The sequence below is a fragment of the Podarcis cretensis genome (assembly GCF_951804945.1).
Source record: "Podarcis cretensis genome assembly, chromosome: 6".
NCBI classification, from domain to species: domain Eukaryota; kingdom Metazoa; phylum Chordata; class Lepidosauria; order Squamata; family Lacertidae; genus Podarcis; species Podarcis cretensis.
Window position 1 is genome coordinate 46,005,458 of NC_137175.1, and position 25,639 is coordinate 46,031,096.

Sequence of the window (25,639 nt, forward strand, 5' to 3'; positions counted from 1 at the left end):
ATCCATGGCAGCACTAAGGAGGAATGGTGGTATGTCAGAGAGAAAAATTTATTCACAAATCATAATAGAGAACATGGTGCTCATTTCTAGTGAACTTTCAATATCCACATACAGATGAGTGCAAACAATCGGCAGCTCCAGCACTGCAAAACTGGAGCAGTCCTCCTGGGACAAATAGTTAAGCCAATGGCTCACTACTAGACTAAGTTCACCAGAGCCTAGCCAGACATACCTGAGTTCCAAGAGAGGGTAGCAAACACTGACCACTTGTAAGATTTGGAGATGAAGTCTATAGAAGGTCAAAGGCTTATAATTTCATGTAAGGTCCATAGAAAGTTCAACAGAAACTGGCTGACTCTAGATATCTGAACGGGAGCTGAAACAACAACACTGTTATATCAGCAACTACCAGTGGAAGATTTAAGATTTAAATGATCAGCTGGACACATTCTTTCCCATCCTGAATGTAGTAAAACAAAGGGTGCTTCCACATTAGGTGGAACTGCCAGGCTTCGTGGATTCACTTTTTACAGGGCATCTACAGAACTTCATCATCTGAGCATTCTCATCCTGTGGTTATCCAATCTCTCCAATGGTAGAAAGTCTGGCTTTTTCAAAACAGCACAATCTCCATGCCTTTAGCATTACTCTTTTTAAAGTTATGTGGTTTTGACAAAGGCAATGACATACTGAGAAACTAAACCTATCATAGCTCAACAAACATTCATTATAACCCTTTGCAGTGGATGCCATATTATGAACCAGGTTTTTCCCTCACATAATCTTTTAATTAGCACTAATACACTTCACTTCCACTTCCATACATCACTACTGGAAGTGAGAGGTGGACCATAAAGAAGGCTGATCGCCGAAGAATTGATGCTTTTGAATTATGGTGCTGGAGGAGACTCTTGAGAGTCCCATGGACTGCAAGAAGATCAGACGTATCCATTCTTAAGGAAATCAGCCCTGAGTGCTCACTGGAAGGACAGATCCTGAAGCTGAGACTCCAATACTTTGGCCACCTCATGAGAAGAGAAGACTCCCTGGAAAAGACCCTGATGTTGGGAAAGACTGAGGGCACAAGAAGAAGGGGACGACAGAGGACGAGATGGTTGGACAGTGTTCTCGAAGCTACAAACATGAGTCTGACCAAACTGTGGGAGGCAGTGGAAGACAGGAGTGCCTGGCATGCTTTGGTCTATGGGGTCATGAAGAGTCGGACACGACTAAACAACTAAACGAAACGAAACGAAATACACTTCAACAAACAGAAAGAAAGAAAGAAAGAAAGAAAGAAAGAAAGAGTATAGTGCTATAACACAATAATGCTATAATGTTATTTTAAAAGATTAACACCCATTCTAGAACATCCAGCGTTCTGTTTTAATGACAAATACCTCCATTATTGATGTTGGGAACTAAAGAGTATAAAGGATCAAAGATATTCTGCCTAATGGTTGTCCTATTTCAGCAACTTCATTAAAAGAAAAACTAAACGATACCCTGCACAACTGGCTCCAACTAACTCATGTCTACTCTTTTGCCTGGCTCTTGCTGAGCAAAGGAGAAGGTCACTACTCCCTGACACTCTATGAATCATTTTGTCTTAATGCTACCTCACGTAATAAGAGCATGGCTTCCAATATACAGTGGTACCTCTAGTTGCGGACTTGCACCCTGAAAAGTCCACAACTAGAGCGCCTCTTCCGCACATGTGTGCAGCTTGATCGAGTGCTTCTGTGAAGCGTGCAGATCGCTTCTGCGCATGCTGAACCTGGAAGTAAACACTTCCGGGTTTGCCGCATTTGTAAGCTGAAAGTCTGTACCCAGAGCGGAACGCAACTAGAGGTATCACTGTATATAGAATTTTACTTAGCGTGGAATTAGGCTCTTTTCAGGGGCTATGATTAGTATGGGAGAGTGAGGTGGATTTCATGATAGAGGAACAACTATGGGAAGAGTTGTGGTCCAAACCCCCACTTAAAATGATTTCTGTAAGAATACAGGAAGTCACGCTGAAAACAGTGTTATGATGGCATTGGACTCCACTCCACCTATCAAGAATTGGCAAAGGTTACTCTAATTTATGTTGGTGGGATTGTGGAAACATTGGAACATTGCTTCACATGCGGTGGAATTGCTGCATAGTTCAGAGATTCTGGACCCCAATTTTTGACACTATTTCCACCATCACCTCCTAGTTCTCCTATCCTTGTAGTGTGGTACCAATTCACCCATTATGCATAAATCTCTGTTTATGCTTCTTGCCGCAGCCAGAATGTCAGTGGTTTCCCATTGGAAATCCGACTCACCTGCTTCCCAACAGAGGCGGGTAGCAAAAGTATGGGACATTGCACTTCAGAACACCTGACATACAAGCGGAGAGCCCTTAATGGTTCATCAAAAATAGATGACTTTTATTTTAATTGGTATAAGTTTTTCTCCTATGTTAACTTATCTGCACAGCCCACTAAACCTCCTGCTTTACAGATAAATAAGTGGAGAGGCTTTATTGACAACTAAATTGACTCACCTTTTTCTTCTTATATGTGACAATTGTATACAGCATTGCACTCTCAATTGTTTCCTGGTTTTCCCCTCCCCTCTGTATTCTCATTTTATTTTTCTATTTTTATATATTACACTTATCATTCTTACTGCAATTTTATGTGCTATGTCAATAACCATTCTGACAAAAAATAATAATTTAAAAAACAACTAACTTATAAGGAAAGGGAGACTCTGAGAATGGGTGCCTGAGTCAGCCTATCCCTTCAGTCTCCAGTAATTTCAGCCAGTTTCTCCATTGCTTTTCTCCAGTTCCTCCTGCTTTTCTCTTTGGTCTCACAGGGAGCAGGACAGTAGAATAAAATCAGGCATATCTGCTTAATGTGACAGAAATCATCATAACCTGAGAGGCAAAAGCCAAGGAAATGTAGAGGGAGTAGAGAATTGCATGTGCTGTGTGTGAAGCAAAAGAGTTACAGCAACACAACAACACCTCTTCAGTAATTAATTGATAAAAGTGATTCTTTTAAAAAATCAGAGGGATCTAAGGAAGAAATAAAAGAGAGAGAAATCTTTTTCTTAAAGTAGGACAATGAGGAGGACAACTGAATATCAAAGGCAGAAAATGCTACGCATAACGAACAGCACAGATGGGAAACAGCAGAGGGGTGTGGAAGTTTAGCAAAAAGATTAGTATTTGATAAATGGAGGAACCGAGGAACAGAACAGATATGGGGCAAGATCACAAAGAGATTTAAAGGTTAGAAGAAGTTTAAACTGTATAAAGAACAATAAAGAAAGCCAGAAACAAGAAGCATATAGGTATATACCACGATGCAACTGCAAAAAATAAATAAGCAAAATAATTATTCTCGAAGTAGCTGAGAGGCAGGAAGACCAGTAAGCAAAACACTACTTACTCATCAACAATTAATCAACACAAGACAGAATGAGAGTCTGAAAAAGGGTTATGGTAGAAGAAGCAGGTAAGAGGACAAATCTGAGAAGTATTAAAGGGGGGAATCTTGCAAACAGTATTGTGAGCTGAGAAAGAAAGAGAAGCATTAAAGGCAATGCCTGCACTGGACAGCTAATAACTGAGAGACAAGGAAGAAATAAAAGTGAGAAACACTTTACTTCTAATGTTTGAGTTTAAGACAATGATCAGACATGTAAACAGAAGTAGCTATAAGAAAATCTGAAAGGAGGAAGGAACGGACAGCTGGATTTTGTGAGGATACCATCAGAAATATTATAGGCCAAAGAACAGTCAAATTATCCAGAGGAAGAGGATAAAGAAGGGCTGAGCTTGAAAGAGTCTAAAAATAAAATAAAGAGAAAATTGAAGCAAGCCACTGACCTCATTTGCACATCATCATGGCAAACCATCGTCTTCCCTGAACCTATGATAGGTTTGTATTTTTGAATCATATCTCGTATGGAAGGTTCTCTTCCTTCTAATTAGAACATTTTCCCATGAGGACAATTTCTTTTGCGTGGACAGGCGGAGTCCCCAGATCCCGAGTGGTCCCCCCCGTCATGTGGAATAACCACTCTAGACAACGTGCTATGGGATTAAATTGGCCACAACTTTATTAAATTTCAAATGTGGGTAGACCTTGGCTCAGGCATTGGGCGTTCTCCCTCCCTAGTCCCCAGCCGGGGACCTAGGGAGCATCAGGGTTATCCATTGTGTGTGGGGGGGATGGGCTGGCTCTGGAGAACATACGTTCAAGCAGAGATAGCCGCCCCCGTTACGCCGCCGCAGGGGAGAGCAATGACGACCTTTCGGCGTACGGCCAAAGCCTCCCTTCAAAAACCCCTTTAACGGGGAACCCTGGTATCGCCGCCGCAAAGAGGAAGATGGACTAAAGGATTACGCCCAAGGCCTGATACCGCCAAAGTTGTGACGTTTTGCTACGGGAAAGGCGAAACCTGCCAATGCAGGGAAATTCCTTTCCGGCCCTTTAACAGCGACCTTATCGTAGCAGCGCCCGCATACCTGTGGAGACAGGTTAACCTGCAAAACCTATGAAGAAAAGTTAACCTGCAAAAGAAGACATTAACTGAGGGTGGGTAGGGTGGGAGAAGCTCTGGAGCCAAGTGAGGATTACCAATTAAGATCCACCCTCTATTGTGTGGGCAGGTAATCCCTCCCCTTACCTGGCCTGGTTTCCCTGGCAACGCTTCCCCCAGGTGGGATTGGACAACTCACTGGGGTAGGCGGGGACCTCCAGGTATCCCACCTGAGGGAAGGCAAAGCCTATGCTGATGGGGCCACTCCAGATCCAGGGCTGCACGCGTCCACGCAAAAGGCGCCCCCCGTTTTAAGTGGGGAGCGGTCATTACCAGAGCCTGAAACAGTACTATTAATGCATTCCATTTGAGGGAAATTCCTCTCCTTACCGTACTGCAAGAGTTGAGGATTACTGTTTGCTTCTTATGGATCACAACCTTGCTGACCTTGTTATCTTGCCCAGAAGATAACAAATACATATGCTCAAAGGGCAATTATGTTGTATTAGAAATTACATATGTAAATGAAATCAGCTCGTCACATGAACAAAAGCACTATCGCTATCCCTTGCCTGCGAAAGGCAGAAGAGAATTGTCAATAATTAGCAAGAAAGTCATTTAAAAAACAAAACAATCCAAGGGCTAGGAACATGTGGCACTCCAGATGTTGTTGGGTTGCAACTCCCACAATCCCTGACCACTGGCAACACTAGCTGGGGGCTGATGAGAATTGGAGTCCAACAACAGCAACATCTGGTGGGCCACAGGTCCCCCCCCACTCTAATCATAAGGAAGCGGGAGTTAGATCTGGGATTACAATGCCGGAGATCATGGTTCAATCAATTCAGAACATTTTGAATTGTGCCAGGTGCACAGAAACTCCAAAGAAAAAAGTTACCTCAATAAACTATTGTGGCTAAAGCAGGGATTGAGGGGGACAGACAAATCAAAACAGAATCCTGTGCCAGCTGGAGACTGCAAATTTCATGGCAAAAACAAGAACTCTTTCTTTCTTGGCTTTTTAGCTTTTCTTAGAGGTTATTCCAAGCAACTGAAAATAAATGCCAAAGTTGAGGTGGTAAAACCAAGACACAAGAAATGACAAGAAAAGGCGAGTCCTGTGGGTTGTTGTGGCAAGATATTTCCCTCTTTTACTTCAGTAAATTGTTAGGGATATGTATTAGCTGCCACTACTTGGCATTAGAGTTTCACAGGCTTTTGAAAGGTCTTTGATGCTTGAATCAAAAAGCTTGTTTGGTTTTGCCGCAGCTTCTCTAACTGACATGGTCTCCAACAAAACTAAGCCTGACCGTCAACATCAAACACAGATGAGCCTGTTCCTGACAAAGCTGATGTTGGAGTCTTCTGCTCTGCTTGCATAGAGCTTATCTAGCAGAATGGCTATGAGACTGAACTACATATCAGAGAGCTGTCAGAGCTAACAACTGAGAACTGTTTGTTCTGCAGGCAGTTGCCCCAAGCAGAACTGCAGCTGGCAGTTGTTTCTGGCAGTGAAGTATTACCAGGTTCTAGACCAGGCTTCCTCAACCTCGGCCCTCCAGATGTTTTTGGCCTACAACTCCCATGATCCCTAGCTAGCAGGACCAGTGGTCAGGGATAATGGGAATTGTTGTCCAAAACATCTGGAGGGCCGAGGTTGAGGAAGCCTTTTCTAGACTGGCTTCATCCACCCAGGCTGGGCTTTGGGTTCTCCTGAACAAGAAAGGTTAGGAAGACTTCCTGTCTGGGCTGGCATCTTGCATGAGCAGCAAGGTCATCCTGGCTCTGGTGTGCTTCTGTGCTAACTCCTGGCCCTGGCCCTTGGCTTTGACACCCTGGTTCAACACAAAGTTTCCTGCTCTTGGCTCACCTCTGACAGCTGTCAGCCTTCACACCTGATATTTATCTCAGCTCTTCCATGAACTCATTAAACAGCCTTATAGAAGTCACTTTCTCTCAGCCTCAGTTTCCCCAACTGCAATAAGAGAGCAACACCCTTACTGATCTTTCTTATAGGGTGGTTGTGAGGATGACAAGATGCAACCACATTGAATTTTGTTTCTTACCATCAAGTGATAGATAAATTTTATGGGGGTCAGAAATGTGTGAAATGCTTTGAACACTCCAAAAACTTTATGTAAATCTAGGTCTTTATGTAAATCTAGGTATAGCTACTAGGTATAACTAATCCAGCTGTTCTTTCTTCTTTCCTTTAAGGAAAAACACTAAATCATAATTCTTCTACAAAGCTTATGGATGATGACATGGTAATGATTAGATATCACTGTGGTGGGCACAGTATGAGTATCAGTTCAAACTACCAATCTGCCATGTTGATAATGTGGGCTAAATAGTTCAGTGCAAACTTCGCATTAGATGAATCAAGTGTATAATTGACTGCCCACTCCCAGCTTCCAACATAACCCATATTCATCACAGCATCACCACTACTGTAGTGCCCAATGTGGCTAGACAAGTGTAAATGTAGGGTGAATGATAAGATGGGTACAAGTTGTTTTTTTTAAATATATATATATATTAAAACATTTATATCCTGCATTTCTGTCGATAAAAAACTTTAAAACAATTATTTAAACACATGCACATGATTTCTGACATCTCATATCCCAAAGAAGTTGGCACTTTATATAAATAGCCCGGGTTGTAAATGGTTTAGTAGTAATTATTAACATTACGCTGTAAATGCATTTGTTTTTATTAGCACATCTGTATCCAAGAGACAAAATACAACATGTGATATATTAAGTGCAGAGAGTCTTGAGAATCCTGCAGTTTAAGCTAAAGAGCCGGGCTCTCCAACCAAGACTACAATCAGCTGTTAACTCGGGGCACTTCCAAGTTTTGTGGTTGACGAATGCTTTTAATCAGTATATTAAAACCTGCAGTTCATATGGGGACTGAGACTGAACCATCCCCATGATTATCACTGTTAATCCAAGACAGAGAAGCAAAATCAGAGTGAATGGCTACCCTACCCCAGCCTCCTTTTGGCCTTGACTTCCAGTTTGATGCTATCAGTCCATCACTGTTTGGAGTGATATTGGAAAGGGCCCAACTTGTAAGCTAGAGTGTGCTCAACCATATAATAAGACACACACAAATCTGACATCTCATAATGCCCATACAGATGTTTATCCATCTATTTATGTAACCTTAAAATCCAATAGAGGCAGAGGGTGACATGCCTGGCAGGAAATAAAGGCGTTAATGACCAACCTTCTGGGCGCTGGATGCAGGTATGCTGGTTATCGCTCAGGAAAAAGCCATCACGACAGTGGCACTCGTAGCTCCCCATCATGTTGACACATGTTTGCTGGCAGCCACCATTCCCCTCTGCACACTCATCCACATCTGTTTCGGGAAGCAAAGGAGAGAATGAGAGTCTGATGCTTACATCACACTATTTATACAACAGAAAGACATCAAAGTATATAAACATATCACTTTATAAAAAGCAGTTTCCAATATTCCGTTAAACTGACCCAACATTCTAGCACAGTTAAATAACAGAATAGAGGATGGAGATAATGGAGATAGATGCCTTGATCTTTAGTGGTTGGGACCACCAGGGACAAGGAAACAGGGCTACACCCAAATCCAGTGTTCTTCCTGAGTACATTCATTTACCTTTCCCATGGGGAAAAGTAAGTGCCACTCTTAGACACGCTTTCAGGTAATGCTGGGTGCCCCATCCTCTATCAACAGACATACCATGCATTATAAATCCTTCTTCCCTACAAATTCTGGTGTTGATCATAGTGACTGACCAGCATTAATAAACACCTTACAGAACACTGTTTTGATGGGCAAAAACAAATGTGGAGACTTGGGAGTGCCCCCCCCCCCCAAAAAAACCCTGCCATTATTTTGTTCATCCACATGACACCATTGTTTTCTTGCTGAATTTCACTTTCTGAGTAATTGTTTACCCATTGCATTTCAGTGTTTTGTTCAGCCAGACAGCCAAAGGTCTGTGGGGCAAGGGCACCCCCTAGGCTGCATTACTGGGCTAAGTACTTTCAGCTGCCAGTCAACTGACCTCACAAGCTAACAGAGACACATCAGACCTTTTAAAACCTGTCCATGGAAGCCAGTTCCTCATAGCGAGCAACTCACTGAACCAAGCAGCCCGTAAGACTCCCTTGCTTTGCCCCACCTGGCTGCTCCAGTATGTTGCCACTGGGCCACACGTGATTATGCCTCTGGACCATGGCTTCTGTTTGCCTGATTCAGTGCCTAATCTCCAGCCTGCCTCCTCCCTATGGCCCATTTGACTTTCACCTCTCTGTGCCAGGATTAGACCTCAACTGCAGCCTGCTATAAAACTAAGTTCCAGGTCTAACATTCCCTCTTGTCCCTTACACACACACACACACACACACACACACACTTAAAGAAAATGCATAGGTTTCATTTTATTTGGTGACATGGAAAAAATGAAGTTCACTGGGGTTACTTTGAGAAGGCATTGTGTGCAAATAGATTCTCTCTGTGTGTGTCACTTCTGGAAATTAACCTCAGCCCAAGCCAGCCACACAATTCCCTTCTTTGGCTCTATGGCTTATTTTCAAACACATGCTGGACTTCCCTGATTGGTCAGTGGAAAACAGCACACTTTTCCAAGTGTTGTTTTCATATGTCTGGTGCACCTTTGCAGCTGTTGTGCTGGCCAAGGTGTTAAGGTTACCAAAAATTGCTTGGTGGCAACTCAAGACACAGCACAGCACCAGAAAATAACAGCCACCATTTCTACAGTTTTGCCCAGAAGAAAATAGGCTTCACTTACAAGAAAAGTAGAAAAAAGTTGGGTTGTTTTGGGGGGGAGGGGTTGTTTATTTCTGAGAGAGAAGGCACGAACCTTAAGCAACACAGACTTTCAAAATCTTGGGCAGAGCCGCTTTCCCATTCTTTCTGGCTTCTTTAAGGGCCCAGAACATAACAGATGTTTTGCTATTTGGAGCAGAAAAGCCTCAGAACTCATTAATTTTAAGGAACCTCACACACCCAATCCACTCTTGTGAGCTCTTGTCCACTTGTCTATTTTGATTTAATAAAACAAAGCTGTAAACATGGCATAATGCTTTAAAGATTTGTTAGCCTGATTAAAACATACTGCTGTGTGCTTCCCTACACTAGTACTTTAGGCAGGCAGAGCCCAGGGTGCTAAAAGACAGTGTTGTGAGTTTGGGGCGGGGGGGGGGGGAGGAGGAGGGGAGTAGCCTGTATGTTGAGACCCTTCTAACCACTGGATCCAGCAAGTCTTAAAATGTAAGCCAGGCCAGTTTCCTGATGAGGTGATTGCCTGGGTGATGGGCCATTAAAGGGAACAAAGGAAAGAGGATCAGTGCAAAGGGAACAAAGGAAAGGGGATCAGTGCAGTAGAAAATATTTAGTGACTATATGGAAAGTAACTGTACACAGTTGAAAATGCACGCAGCAATAAGATAAAATCAACAGTGTCATTATTGTTTGAGGGATATAAAAATGGAGAACTGACAAAAATGGTTTTAGTAAAATATGCAGGAAGGGAATATAAATACAGTGGTACCTTGTGTTACATATGCTTCAGGTTACAGACTCTACTAACCCAGAAATATTACCTCGGGTTAAGAACGTTGCTTCAGGATGAGAACAGAAATCGTGCTCCGGCAGCGCGGCGGCAGCGGGAGGCCCCATTAGCTAAAGTAGTGCTTCAGGTTAAGAACAGTTTCAGGTTAAGAACGGACCTCTGGAACTTACTTAGTACTTAACCTGAGGTACCACTGTAAAATGAATGAATCAAGGAAGGAGAGGGAGGGAGGTCACTGCATATTCAATGGCATGTAAAATGTTTGTTTTGTTTGTAAAATTGGAAATTCAATAAAAATTATTTTTTTAAAAAGGAATGGCTGGTGTTGTGGAGCAGAGCCGCAGAGCCATCCTCCCAACATTGGTGTTGCTGTCGGTCAACATTAAAATGACAATTTACACTAACCTTTTCTGAACCAGCAGGCATTGCTTTCAGAGAGTAAGTGGAAGCCACCCTAAAGGCTTCTTCCTGTTGGGTGTTGTTGGGGGGGGGGGTTGCACTAGGAAGTCTGCTTCCAATGTCTATATCATAAGGATCTGGATTGTTTCTGACCAAGGTATTCCAGAGGGCAGAATGGCATCACCCCTCAGGAGCAGCCTCTCAGCAGGTTGGCTGTGTCTACACACACACCCAGCAAACAAATTTGGCAACAGTTTACATGAAATAATAATAATAAATAATAAATTTTATTTATATCCCGCCCTCCCCAGCCGAAGCCGGGCTCAGGGCGGCTAACAACACTAAAACAGTGCAACATTATAAAAACATTATAAAAATTAATGAAAGCATTAACAACCAGTTGCTGGCCACATTTTCTAAGTGACTTATGACCTCATATCATTCAATCACATTTCTTCTTACTCATCTCTTATCTAAGGTAATGTCTTAACTATTTTAGCTTTTTATTGGTATGTCTCACATCCCCCCAACTATTGTTGCTCACCACTTCCTGCTTGTCCTATGCCCTTTTCAAGACCAGAACTTCACATATTACTAATATTGTGACTAATGTACATCTTTTTCTTGACTGTCAATTCTGCCACCTGCAGTCCAACAAACTATCATTTTCTGTAAGCTGCTATTACTCCAATGTCTCCTTCTTGACTAATAATCTCTGATCCAATACTTTTTGGAAAACCAAAAATAACTGAGTTTCCGGCAGAACATGTAGATCTAATCACAGCAGTGGTTCAGCCCATTGTGAAAGCTTATCCAGTATCTGCCTGCCACTTTACGTCTGATCTTTTGAAATATTGGTGGCCAGAAATACACACCTTCTCCTTCAAGTTGTCATGGATGACCAAGTAGAGTGCTGAGCTGGTGCCTCAGGCAGGAGAAAGGTGCATTTTCTTGCTCTCAGGATCCCTCACATACTTTATCATAGAACAGAAGAGAAATACAACCAAACTCATTTCTCAACACACACACACACACACACACACACACAGAAGGCAAGAGGCCCAGTGCCAAAGAAAACCTCCTGTGAACTCGAGCATTTGAAGCCCAACAGCTAAGTGGAAAGTTGAGCCCTTCGGACATCAGCCGTGGGGCCATGGAGCGGACTCCGGAAAAGTCAGAATAGCAGGTCGATGACAGCATGCAGAGAGAAGGAATTTCAGATCAGACCCGAATACCTGAACAAATGTCTAAGGGGCTAATTAAAACACACAGACTAGCTCATATGCAAAGAAAAGTCAAACGCACTGTCATGCATGGCGTCTTGCAGACTGTTGCCAACTATTAAGATTCTATCCCAAAACATGAACATTTTAAGGACTGCTTAACCAAGTTGTTCAACAGTGTTCTTTTAAAGCACATTTGGAGCACATTATTTGCCTCCAGGAATTCTGGGCACTGTAGTTTACCACTCACAGAATTACAATTTCCAGCAACCCTTAATAAACTATAGTGTCCAGAATTCTTGGAGGGGAAAAATGTGGTTCAAATGTGAGATATGATGTGTACAGAGCCAATGTCTAGATTTATGACGCCAAAGGAAAGATGTATAGATATAAACTATAGGCAAATGGCTTAGAACAAAAGAAACTCCTCAATGATTTGTCAAATAATAACGTTCTAAAATAGCACTAGCGTGTTTTGGAGTCTTGCCCCATGATCTTTCAGATTCTGAAACACAGAATCATAGAGTTGGAAGGGACCGCAAGAGTCATCAAGTTCAACCCCCTGCAAGGCAGGAATCTCAACTGAGGCATCCATGACAGACGACCATCCAACTTCTGCTTAAAAACCTCCAAGGAAGAAGAGTCCACAACTTCCCAAGGGAGTTCATTCCACCATCAAAAATATCCATAAAGAACCAAATATTATTCATACCAACTGAGAAAGAAAGGAAAATCACCACAAAATGTGGCAGTTATGCATGGACAACGAGTAATATCCTTTTTACCTGTCCATATAACCTCATAGCAAAGTAATCAGTAGTTGGGGGCTAAGAAAGACTCATAATCCAAGCTGAGGTTGTGTCAGAAGTTGCCAACTCTAAAATCAAAGACCCATGGTTTGCGTGCTGCCACCCTCTGTGGTGAGCCATCAAGCTTCAAGCGAAAGCATCCACAGAAGGCCACTGGCTCTTCTATGATCTCGAAGGAAGATAAAGGTCTCCCAGTCTGTCATGGATTTTGCCTACACAGCAGCAATAGTGCCTACTGAGCTTGACTCCTGTTTCTTCCTCAATGGTTGCTTAAGGCCCACAATTGACAACAGCTCCTAATTAATGGTAGACACTGGTAGGCATACCGCAGGCTCCCTTTTACAGGCATTCCCAGCAGTGATAGGATGGCAGTGGTAAGGGTGGTGCAGGATGTGGTGGTGGATGTGAGGCCAGCCAGCTCTCTCCCTTCAGACAAATTGCTGCATAGAGGGGAAAGCCGAAATAGGACTTCCCTTTCTGAACTATTCTTTGAGTAGTGGCAAGATTAGCACAGAGGCAACTGGTTTAGTAGACAGACCTGGACCTGGATGCCTGATTTCAAGTCCCATCTTGTTACAATTAAATGATCTGTAAACAAAGAGAGGGTGCACTGAGCTCACAAAGTGCCAACAAGAAGCATTCAAGTCCCACCCGTGCCATGAATTCCTGGGAGGCCTCAGGCAACGTCCCATCTGTAAAATGAAGTAAGATCAATCCTTCCTCACAGGGTTGTTGTACCTGTCCAAACAATTAGGACAATAGAGGCTAGCTAGAAAGCTGTTTCAAGTGCCTATGGTTACTGGAAAAATTTGATCTGGGTATTAAAAGGGCCTCCCACTGCTCATATTTAACCTAGACAATATTCTCCTGATCACGCAATTTGCAGCTTTTGTTCTAAATAGAACTGTGTCCCATGCCAGTATCAGTGTTCAGTGGAGACAACTGTCCACGGATACAATAGAGACAACCTTAAGGTAAATAATAATATAAAGGAAAATCAGTTTGTGGTGGAAAAGGTCAAGGGAAACATACATCCTGCAAATGCATTTGTGCGAAGGAGCTATATATATATTTCCAGCTAGATTAAGCCATAGCCAGATTACGTCAGATGGCTTCAACAAGGCAGAAAGGACTGTGTGTTTGTGATCATGTGTGCTCCTGTGTTTTCTCAATAATGTGATTTTTATCTTAGGCACATTAAGTCCCCTGAATGCCAATAGCTGTCTGTAAAACTCTTACTGATAAAGAAACCATAATTTCCCTGAAGTCAACCCAAGAAAGACAAGATGCTGGTTAAAACCAGTAGCTAAAGTGAGACGGCAGACCTAATGCCTATTTTATTAAAGGCAACATAGACAGGCAGAAGACTAAAGACCCCCATCTTTGATTTGGACAACAGCTCAAATTCCTGTTCTGGTTCAAAAGGTCACTCGGAATCTTATTAGGGATAAAGAAAAGGATGATAATGGGATTTATTCTAGCAATAACCAAGTTCCAAAAAAACTTCCACAAGTCTCGGAAGAGGCAAGTCTGTAATACCTTCCTCAGACCTACACATTTTTCTCTCCCATATTACAGAATAGGAAGGCAGCCAAATACAGAACGCAGCCTGTTATGTAGATCTTTCCACAATAGAGTCTTTAGTACCGCTGGGGCAAAGCTCCTCCACAATCATCTGGAAGACGAATCAAAACAATGGTTCCACTCAACGCTTAATATAGGTTTCTTTTCACTGTAACAATCTTGCAACACACAAGCCAGGGGCAACAGCCTAATACATTTACTCCAAAGTGAATCCCATTTGGTTCAATGGAATTTACCCCTAGAAAGGGTGCTTAGGACTGCACCTTTCAATCATTATAGGTCCTCCTGTCTAGAGTGTGTTAAAGTGGCTTTCATTTCTCTCAGCTACAGGCCCCTTATTTAGTCATTTTCTGCTTCCCTATTTGGGTTTAAAACAGCTCATGCTTCTCCCAGCTACTGACCTAAAATTAGTCCTTCCTTTCCCCTTCTCAGTCAACAGCATGATAAATCAGCCTTTAATGTACAATTCATAGAATCATAGAATTGTTGAGTTGGAAGGACCATGAGGGTCGTCTAGTCCAACCCCCTGCAATGGAAGAATCTCAACTGAATCATTCATTACAGATGGCCAGCCAACCTCTGCTTTAAAACCTCCAAGGAAGGAGAGTTTACCAACTCCCGAGGAAATCTGTTCCACTGTCAAACAGCTCTTACTGTCAGAAAGTTCTTCCTGATATTTCATTGGAATCTCCTTTCTTGTGACTTGAATCCACTGGTTCAGGTCCTACCCTCCAGAGCAGAAGAAAAGAAGCTTGCGTTTTATGAAGATGTAAGTCCCATTGAGTTCTATGAGCTAAATTTTGCTCTTCTAAGCTATTGGAAGGCATTGTTTACATACTTCCAAAAATGTATTTATTCCCAATTGTGTCACTGATATCCTTACCACTAGGCCATGTTGCATTTTCAGAACATAAACAGAACACAGTTACATTTCTCTTCCCTCATCTGCTTGAAAGGTGAGGTCCTCAAGCTGAGGAAATTAGTGTCTCTCTGATAAGTTAGACGAAGCAGAAGATGGATTTACAGGTTTGACTGGGTGACAGTAAGAAAAGAGTGTATGGATGTGAGAAATATCTAGAAAGAAGTGTAGCCCAGCCACTTAATTCCTACAGTACTAGTCCCAAGTGATGTTCTTGCCAAGGCCAAGTAAATTAATGATCTTGGTTTTTAAATGTCAAAGTTCTTACTCAGCTTCCCTGAAATCAACTGTTAATAAACCAGCTCTGCAGGAGGCAGAAACCAGAAGGAAATGACCCAGGTTTGTCATGAGAAAAGATAGCAGTATAGTCTGCAGCTACCAGTTTTCTAAAAGCTGCATTTAAAACATTGCATTGAACATTACTGCTGTACACTTTTGTGCCCCTTTAGTGATTGGATTGCTATTAGTTTATACTAAAAACTTCATTTTTATTGGTATACAGTGAACTGGACTATGAAAACAGTATGTTGAATGACATGTCTGAGAGGAAAGCCTGATGGAATCAAGTTCTTCCTCTGTACTCCATCATCTTTCTGTCTCATAGAACCTAAAAACATAGGAGTAGCCCTGCCAGATCAGACTAAAGGCCCATTTATTCCAGCATCCTGATCTCATATTGCCAAACCAGAAGCACATAAACAGGACCTGAGTGCAACTGGACTCTCCCCGCCTAGGATACCCAACAACCAGTATTCAGAGGCACTGTGCCTCCAACAGCTATTGCAGCTAATAGTTATTGATAACCTTATCCTCCATGTTAAAGCCATTATCAAGTTGGTGGCCATTTAACCATTTGTACATTGACTGACTGACTGATTTATTCCCTTTGATTTGTAAACCCCATCATCATATTGATCCAAAGCTGTTAAAATGTTAAACCCACATAAAACGAACTAGGCTAACACAAATCACGTTAACCATTACCATAAAAGCATCTTTAAAATAACAACCAAAATTACTGGATTAGTTCATAATAATGCAGCATAAGATGTCCAAGGAAACATAAACAACCCATAGTGATATGTATATGGGCCACGCATTTCGCTGTGGGCTGAAATGTTTCTGGTGTTGCTGCTTCAGTCCTTACACAAGATGTAAAAAAGACTAAGAGTGAATCTTCCACTTTTCCTCCTAAGAAAGAACCAATTCAGTATTTCTCTTCTTCCTCCTTCAAGTGTTCAACTGGAAAGCATGTGTCATATGGAGCCATGGGGGGGGGGGGGAGACCACAGGTGCACTGACAACTGGCCCCATTGTCGCTTCTGCCAAAACCATATTCAACATGGATCTGACTTAATATTTATTCTTCCATTCAGCCTCTCTTTGTTCCTCCCTTCCTTTTCTTGGACTCACCATATAATGGGAAAGGAAAGCAGGAGAATTGCCCCACCCTTGGCTAGTTCCAGATGTTTTAACTGTAGAGTTTAGGGTTGAACGACAAATCCACTGGATTGTGTTTAATGGAAAGCTTATGCATGAATAATCCTTGCATAATAAGCTCACTAGCGATTTCCCCACATACACTAATTGGAATGAGATCTGCCCTGCCCATTTTTCCCACTTCAAGGGGATTTGAAGATAGTTCCAGAATTATCCTTTCCCCATTGCTTCTCTTTCAAACTTACATGACATCAAAAGCCCACTCCTATGCGTGGGTCAAAGCAATACCTGGCATAGCAAGCCTAAAGAATGTAAAGGGAGTAAGTGGACAGGAGACTTTATACTGGGAAACACAGTTTGCTGCTGTTGTTCTTAAACTGAACACAGCAATCTGCTTTTAGCACCGGGTGCCAGCACTGAAACCTGTGAAGTTGGTACGTCTTGCTCAAAAGAAACAAGCTCCCAGCCATTCTAGCCTCTTGTCTGGACACTGCTCTAGGTCTTGTGATAAACTTCAGAAACGAATCAATCTCCATTAATGAAGAATGAATATTCACCAGCTTTGCTTTTACAACTAGAATACAGGCTCACTCACACTTCCACTTGTGCCTTGCCTAGAAAGCATGAGTCCGAGCAGTTTTCCACTGGTCCCATGCTTTCTAGGCGGTCTTGCATTTGACATGTAGCTTTCCCTTGGAAAACACACTCTTTACTACTGAATTGGAACAAATAGCAATCTGCTGTTTGATCTGATTCAGAGGTAAACAGCAGGTTTCCCCAGAAGGCAAGTAAGAAGCACAGAACAACAATAAAAACAACCATAGTTCCCTTTAAAGCCCTAAATCAGGCATAGGCAAACTCAGCCCTCCAGATATTTTGGGACTAGAACTCCCATCATCCCTGACCAGTGGTCAGGGATGATGGGAATTGTAGTCTCAAAACATCTGGAGGGCTGAGTTTGCCTATGCCTGCCCTAAATGGCTTGGATCTATTGCAGAGGTTCTTCTCCATGTTCCAGCCATAGCTGAGGCACAACTGTACAGAACCAAAAAGTAAAATAAAAAGGCCTTCTCAGTGGTCACATCCACCTTACCCCCATGAGATCTGTCTGTCACCCACCCCTCTTATTGTTTTTTGATGACTGGTTAAAACTTTCCTTTTCTGGCAGTTTGATTTTTATCTGGTAGCTAGTTTCTGTTTTTATGCTGTTGATTTTATTTCTTATGGGATTGTTTTGTTTTTAATTTCCTGCAAGCCACCCTGCACAATGCAAGTGCATTGGAATAGCAGGATATATAAGTTGGATAGCAACTTATATATAACTTGAATAGCAGGATATATAATAAAACAAACAATTCTTTCCCACAGTCACCATGCCCGTGCATCTGGATGTGGGGAGTGGGGAAAGGCTAACATGTCGCGGTGTGATTTCCAAGCAAACCTGAGCACTGATATCTCTTGTTTTTATAAATGAATGACAACAGTGTGGCTCATACATACTGTCGGATCAAGGCGAACTCAAGCTCTCCAAAGTGAGGCTGAAGGTTTGTTTTGGCCTGGGCTTTATTTGCACACTTCCTCCCCATATTATGATTCTCATCATGTTTGCTATTAACTCATTTGTTTGGTCAGATGTGGGGCTCACCCTGTGTCAGTAGAGCAGGATCCTGGGGCTTCTACACTGGGAGGAAAACCTGCCCCCCCCATCCGCCCACAGCAGGGCTAATTGGAAAAAGAGGTGAGCTCCCACACAGCAGCAGGGGCAACTGATGTTAGATATTTGGATACATTAAAGATGTTAAATGATCCTTGTGGGAAGCTGCAGAATATTACGAAGACTGTAAAGCACTGGGAATCACAGCATTTGATTCTCATGTTGTTATGCAGAATGAAGTTCTGCCCATCGTTCCTACCTCAGCACACAGTAAGTGGCTGTACTCAAAATCAGGGGAAAACCTCTCCTCCATTATATTTTCTGCCTATAAGCAAATATTTTTGTTTACATGGTGCTCAGTTGTTTTTTTAAAAAAGGGCCGATTTTGTGGTCTTAGTGGGAACAAGGTTGTTCTAAGCTAGTAGGCAATTAAGCCAGCAGAATTTGCAAAGTATCAAAAGGGAACACAGCTCATCCAGGTTATGCCAAAATCAGTGTAGTTATATCAACCAAGGAAGAGCAGCAGACCTTCAAATGCTTTCATGTTATAGAACCAAGTGAGGAAAGGTAGACAGGGGCCATTCATAAATTCCAGGGTAGGCTTTCTGATGGTATGCAAGTCCCATTACAATACTAAAAACAAATAAAATAAAATTCCATACGGAGCAAGGTTGCCACCTCTGAAGCAACAACCTTCCCATAGCTTAAGGTTACCAGACGTCCCCGTTTCCCGGGGACAGTCCCCAGACAAAATCCATCTATTTAGTAGGAAGTTGAAAAGTGTCCCCGGATTTATTGAAAAAATTCTGGTAACCTTACCATAGCTGCTCCCAGAAATAAAATGGCTCAGGTGTGCCTAGCTATGCCAAGCAGGAACCAAGGTGGTGTGGCATTAGAAATCACCCTCCAGAAACATCACATAACACGTTAGAAACAAACTGCTTCCAAACACTGAATAGTTCCATTTTGAAACAGCCTCATCTTTGGAGTTTTCACATCTATACTGGTCTAAACAGTACTGATCAGATTATTCCAGGAAGAGGAAAAATGGGTTAAAACTCAAGCATATCATTGTGTCTTCCTCCTCCTCAAAAAGGTTCTTCGGACACTGCAAATGTGCAGAAATACCTGGTGTGGAAGTGCCTTAAACTGAGAAGGGACAGAAGGGGAGAAAATAATTCAAGGCTTGTACACTGCTATCATCCCATCAGCGGCTCTCCACTCACAGATTTACTGCATGGGAGTAAGAATTCAGAGCCAGCTACCTCCCCTGTCAGCAATTTCCCCTAAAAATGTGTTTGAAATATATAACTTGGAGATTGCAATCTTTCAACATGAGACCCTGGGGCAGTGAGGGTGGGAGGGGCAGCATTTCACTGATGACATGTCAGTGTTTAAATAACTCTGAAGAATCCCAGCTGTTGCTGCTGTTTTTACTTAAACTCATATGTCCAGACACAACAAAAATAGTATACAGGGCTTTAACAGCAAAGTTTTACAAAACAGTTCCTGCAGGAAACTACTCCAATATAGCTGCAGAAAGCAGGCAACTGTGGAATAGGATACAGGGCTGCAGAATTCGCCCGCAGCCCAAATTTGCACAAGGAAGCCAAGACCCATCTCAGAGAAGGAAACAGAGCATTTGGTAATGAGAGGGGGTAAAGGGAGCAGGGATAAGTCACTGACAGAAAAGCAAGTGACTAAATACCCTGGCATTCACTAGAGGTCTAGATACCTGTTTGTTTGTTTGTTTGTTTGTTTGTTTGTTTGTTTTTTATACCTCCCCATCTCATTTAAATTCCATCTTTCCTACAAGTGTCGCAATTAAAATGCATATTGTATCTTTAAGTGTGGCTTTAGTAAGCTGGCAACCCTAATATGCAGAAGCGCTAGGGCCAACTTGTATATTTGGCAACCTAGTAAGTTAATGAAGGCAGGAGTGCCTGGCGTGCTTAGGTCCATGGGGTCACGAAGAGTCAAACACGACTAAACAACTAAACAACAACAGTTAAGTTAATGTTTATTAGAGACATTTACCAGTATGCTTATGATAAAATCACACATAGTACTTTTAAAAACATGCATCAAACCTCTTTAATCTATTCTATCCTTTTTAAAAGTTAAATTGTGTTCTTAACCCAGTTGGATTGAAAATGTAAATTATGAGCTTTGCCAAAGAATGTATCAACTTTAATAAGAAATACTGTAGTTCAAGCCTTAGTAACTGCATGGCAACCAAGACAGAACAGTTACATTTCTGTGTGTGAATGGTTTTTGCTTATAGAGGGCTAAAAAGCAAGTTTGGCCTAACAGATGAGCAATGAGAGCGATATAGACTTTTGCTACTATGAGAGGTGTGAAGGTGGATTTGTGATGTCAGCAACCTAGACTCTTTGTGGCTTTAAGAAAAGTTCTCATGCATGTGGGGAGGACAATATTGAGACAAACTCAGATTTGGCTATGCTACCCAATGGCATTCTAGATCCTATGGGATAGGGTACTGCTTCACCCTATATGTATATCATGACAGCTCTCTCTCAGGTGGGTACCCCCGCTATTATAAGAGAACAAGGAAGGTGTCCATGGTGAGTTCTGGCACCTCTTTTTCTAGAAAAATAGCACTAGCTTTAACAACCTTATTTTCAAGCTTGTGATTTCTTGAGGTTTCTCAATGTGGTGCCCTCCACATGTTGCTGGTAATCATCCTTGATTACTGGCCTTGCTGGCTAAGGTTGATGGGAGCTGTAGTACAACAGCATATGGTGAGCAACACATTGCATATCAAGAATGGAAACCCTTTTGATCATTATAATCTGGGGGGGGGGGGGAGTTGAATCATTCCACTTCCACTATGACTCAGTGGCAGTGCATATGCTTTCTATCTAGGACAGGTGTGGGAAACCTTTGGTCCTCCAGATGTTGCTGAACTACAGCACTTATCAGCCCTGACCATTGGGCTGATGGGAGTAGTAGTTCTGGAGGCCCAAAGGTTCTCCATACCTGATGCTTCATACACTCCTCTTTGTTGCTTTACAATGTGTTCCAGAAGTGTAAAAACCCAAGTGGTGCACAACACCTGAAAACACAGAAATCAAAAGGGAAAAGAAAGCACTTTGTAGCCCATAATTAAATTCTTCTCATCATTTGTGCCTGCAAGTCTAATGATTTTGTTCATCCCTGCGCTAGTGCCTCGATGAGTCACCCTGGCAGGCAGGCAATCCATTTGCCAGCTGGCAGAATCCAGGGGCTCGCCAAGACTTGCTGCAGACAGGCAACTTTTCTAGGAATGCTGCCTCTGACGGTATTCAGGAAAACCTGTAGCCCTGCTCACTTGCTAGAACAAGAGCTGAAGGAGTGTCTGAATTAGGGACCAAGATGCTCCCAGCGTTTACCCCACAAAGGTTCAATCTGAATGCTCAAGGGTACTAGTCACTGCACTTTCTCTTTCTCACGCCTGGGGTAGAAGATGGCAGCAGCAGAGGTGGCAGGCAATCCCAGGCCCCAGCAGAGCATCTTTTCCTACATGGGGAACTATAACCGGGATCACTATCCTTAAAGATAAGATATTAACATAACTTAAGCAAGGAAAGGAAGAAGCTTTTATAACAGGCACTCACTCAACATACATTAACTTTTACCATCTCTCCCCCACCCCTTGTTTTTTCCCACTGGAACAAAATGATAGACAAAAGAAGCTTTATTCACTAACATGATTTTTCTCCATAGGTTGTTTGGAAAATAAATCCAGCTGCCTTATCTCCGTCTCCCAAGAAAGTGTTAAAGATCTTTACTTTAATCTTCAACCTGACAGAAGAAGCCACTTCAGAAAAGTTTGTATTTCTCTATGAGATAGAGAATCAATCTACCCTGCAGCAAAACTTCACAGCTGGGTGTTTATGCAATGCCACGTGATGTCAGAGTCAGCAGAAATAGAAAACTGCTGCATTTCAACTGTAGTTCTGGGCCAATATGCTTTTCATCTTTCCACTGAATATACGTAAGACAGTGCAAAAGAACAGAGAAGAAACAATGGATTCGAAGAAAGCATGCTTCAGCAGATACAGTGCACATTTCAGAGCTCATTGCCTCTGTCTGCTTTGAACAATGCAGAGCTCTATGACCAAATACGTAACAGCTATGAGACACACACACACAAAAAAAGGAATTTCTGGAGGACACCTGCCTGCCAATGTAATTGAGTCAGAAAAGTTGCACTCAGCAATTCACAGAAAGAATTCAACTTTTGGATCCAGAATGCAAATATTCATATCTCTGAGAGCTCTTGTTTCAGGCTGCTTCTGAAATAGGAAGTCTATATGGCAAATCTTACACTGTTGTTTTTATATGTTTTGAATATAAACAGTTTGACAATGCATGAATCTCTTACCGAGGCAGTTATGGCCATCATGTGCCAGGCGGAAGCCATCGTAGCAGGTACATCGATAATTCCCTGGGATGTTGACACATTCATGGACACAGCCAGCATTGTCGTCACGCTCACATTCATCAACATCTGTACATAGAATGGAGAACATCAGCGGTCCAAGAGTTACCAACTTTTCACTGAGCGCATGCATGAAAATCATTGAAGGGCTTTAGCTAGAGTTTATAAGTTTACTAGACCATCAATAGTATTGTTCAAACAATTGTATTCACCGTCAATAAACTCAAAGCAGCTTACAACGAAATTGTTCACACGTCACATGGTTCAAAATGACCCACTATGTATCCTGTCAGAAACTGCCACTCATGGTCAAAACTTTGGCACCAGGTCATTTGTTAAAGCCACCATAATTGTGTTTTCTATATTAAATGCAAGATGGGTGCATCTCTACCATTGTCCAACATAATCCCAGAAATGTAGCCTTTAGTTTTTGATTATCCAATCAGGAATTTATACATGCAGTACTATTGGAAGCTTGATAAAGGGATGTACTCAAAACAAGTCCTTGTTTATTATGTGATCTCAGAGTTTGGCTCTCTCAGTTCTGTTTCAAGATCGGCTTGATACTTTGATCATTCACTGGAGATAAAACTCCAACACTGAGGTGGCCAAGTTGCTTAATTGAAAATAATTGGTGGAACCACATAGGGGGGAAATCCAGTAACTCAGACGCACAGAGTAATTTAGCCATTCCTTTGATTCAGGATTTCAGCAAGAAAGGGCCAGAAAAAAATGTCACATGAGATGACACTGTGACAGCACTTTGGGTACAGGAGCCACGTTCATCACGATTTAGAAAGACTGTTCATGAAAACCAAATCTGTTTGCTGGGAAAAAAATCCCATAATTATATTTAACCCAAGTTTCAGCCCTTGGGTCAACATGTAAGTATGAGCCTTAGTAGCAGGCTTTTTTCTGTAAGGAAAGCCTATGAGGGCTATTCAGTCCAGTCTGGGAACCACTTCAGGTCCTACAGATTAGATTATTCCCTGACCGTTTTCGCTGGATATCTGTGAAGGGCAGAGGCAGCCACAAATGCAGGGATTTTAACATAGGGATGGCTAACCTTTTAAGGTCCAAGGGCTGCATTGAGGATCACACTCACATAGGCCCACATACCACATGTATAACACAGAGAGAGACTCAGATAGCCACAACTCACCTACCCACCCTATTGGAAAAGCCTATTGGACACCCAACAAAAGCCCAAACTGCAAGCAAGAACTGCATGGATAAGGAGGAAGCAAAAAATAGGTTGGTGGTTTTTTTTAAGAATGTTTTTAAAATGAGTTTGGAATTTGGAAAGGGGTGCTCCACAGAAACATCTGGGGACTATTCATCTGCTATTTGGGGTGTCTCAGAGTAAGAGGGAGCATCAGCCCAACAACCTTCTTGCCTGAGGTCCTTTATTGTGCAGCGTCTCAGTTTCCCCACATTCTCCTCTGGCTTGACTGTTCTACTATCTTCTGCTTCTTTTCCCCTCCTCACCATCTCCTCGGCTCCTGGTCACCCCCTCCATACTCTTCCCTGTCCTCTGTCCCTCCTTACTTTCATTCCTTCTCCTTGCCTCTCACTCCTCCTCCTGACAGATGCAGTTGAATTAGAGCCGCACAGTGGGATGGCCACCCTGTTTCTAGTCACAGCTGCAGCTTAAGAACTTCTTGGCTGGTGCGAGAGCTCCCAGTATCTGCCAATTTGCAGCGGTCAGGGTTTATGGTTGTTCAGGAGTGGCCTCCACATCAATGGGGAGGTAGACTACAGGCAGGGCTTTTTGTCAGCTGGAACTCAGTTCTGGCACCTTTCAAGGTGGGCGCCATTGCCATTATAAGAGAACAAGGGAGGTGTTCATGGTGTGCGTTTTCTAGAAAAATAGCACTGGTTACAGGGATACAGGAAGCTGCCTTATACTGAATCAGACAACTGGTCCAACCAACTCAGTACTGTCTACACTGACTCACAGCAGCTCTCCAGGTTTCTGTCAGACAAGGAAGACTTTCCCAGCCCTACCTGAAGATGCTAGGGATTGAATTGGGGGCTTCCTGCTGGCAAAGAAGATAATCTACCATGGAGCTACAGCCGTTCCCCAAACCACTGTATCTCAATGGAAGCTATCAAACATGATGAACATAAACTGAGATGGCTCAGTTGGTGGAGCACGAGATCTCAGGACTAGATGACCCTCATGGTCCCTTCCAGCTCTATCATTCTATGATCAACAAAACCTTCAGGGCATGTCCCATAAGTGGGGTCCCTGTGTTGTAGAAGGGAACCCCACACATCAGACCCTTGTTATGAACACAGGTACACACAGTCCACCATAACCATGGGCAAGTTTCTTTCAGCCACGCTGACCAGTGGAAACCACTGCATCTGACAGTGGTGGTGGTAAGGAGGATAATGAAACAGAACTCACCAAATTCTCTAGAGCCATGAAATTATCTGAGAATACTTATTAAAGCTAAGCAAGCCTCTCCCTCATCAGTGCCTAACCAGAGGCAGTCTGGTAGCCCCATGCTGTTTCACCCCCGCACAAAATGAATAATCCATTTATTTAGCTTAATAAATAGAATTAAAACCATCTGGAAGAGCCATTATTCTGACCACATTGGCTGTGAGTGTAGCAGAGTGATCTTCACATTTTTCAGAGACACCAAAGGAACTTCACTGCAGCTAAGACACAACTAATAAAAAACTCTTTGAAATATAATGGGTTTTTGCCCTTCCGCATAAAACAGCATAAAAGAGCGTGCAAGCATTTCCTCCCCATCTTTGCTTCAATGGGCTGACCTATTCTCCCTACCTTTGCAGTGCTTCCCATCTCCGGTGTAGCCGGATTTGCAGATGCATTTGTAAGATCTGGGAGTGTTCTGGCAGATGGCGTCAATGTGACAGTTGTCAGTCCCATCAACACATTCGTCAATATCTGCAAATGAAAGAGAGGGGGGAAATGACATCATAAAAGCCTGAGTTATTGAGTTTCATTAAACACACCAGACAACCTTTATCTCTGGGAAGCCTGCAAACTGAATTCACAAGAGCAGGCCTGTTAG

At 42.5% G+C, this 25,639-nt stretch overlaps 1 protein-coding gene across 6 annotated transcripts in view; it reads right to left on the reverse strand.

Annotated features, from left to right (window-relative positions):
* Nucleotides 1–25,639, reverse strand: part of SCUBE3 (signal peptide, CUB domain and EGF like domain containing 3) — a 109,166-nt gene that overhangs the window by 58,485 nt on the left and 25,042 nt on the right. For 5 of the 6 annotated variants that reach the window (XM_079980857.1, XM_079980854.1, XM_079980856.1 and 2 more), the window contains exons 2-4: nucleotides 25,390–25,512; nucleotides 22,533–22,658; nucleotides 7,765–7,899 (exon numbers count right to left, since the gene is read on the reverse strand). In XM_079980857.1, coding sequence (XP_079836983.1) covers nucleotides 7,765–7,899; nucleotides 22,533–22,658; nucleotides 25,390–25,512 — 384 coding nt within the window. Of the gene's footprint in view, nucleotides 1–3,871; nucleotides 4,000–7,764; nucleotides 7,900–22,532; nucleotides 22,659–25,389; nucleotides 25,513–25,639 lie in introns of those variants that run through there. The other variant, XM_079980858.1, reaches the window with a different exon arrangement.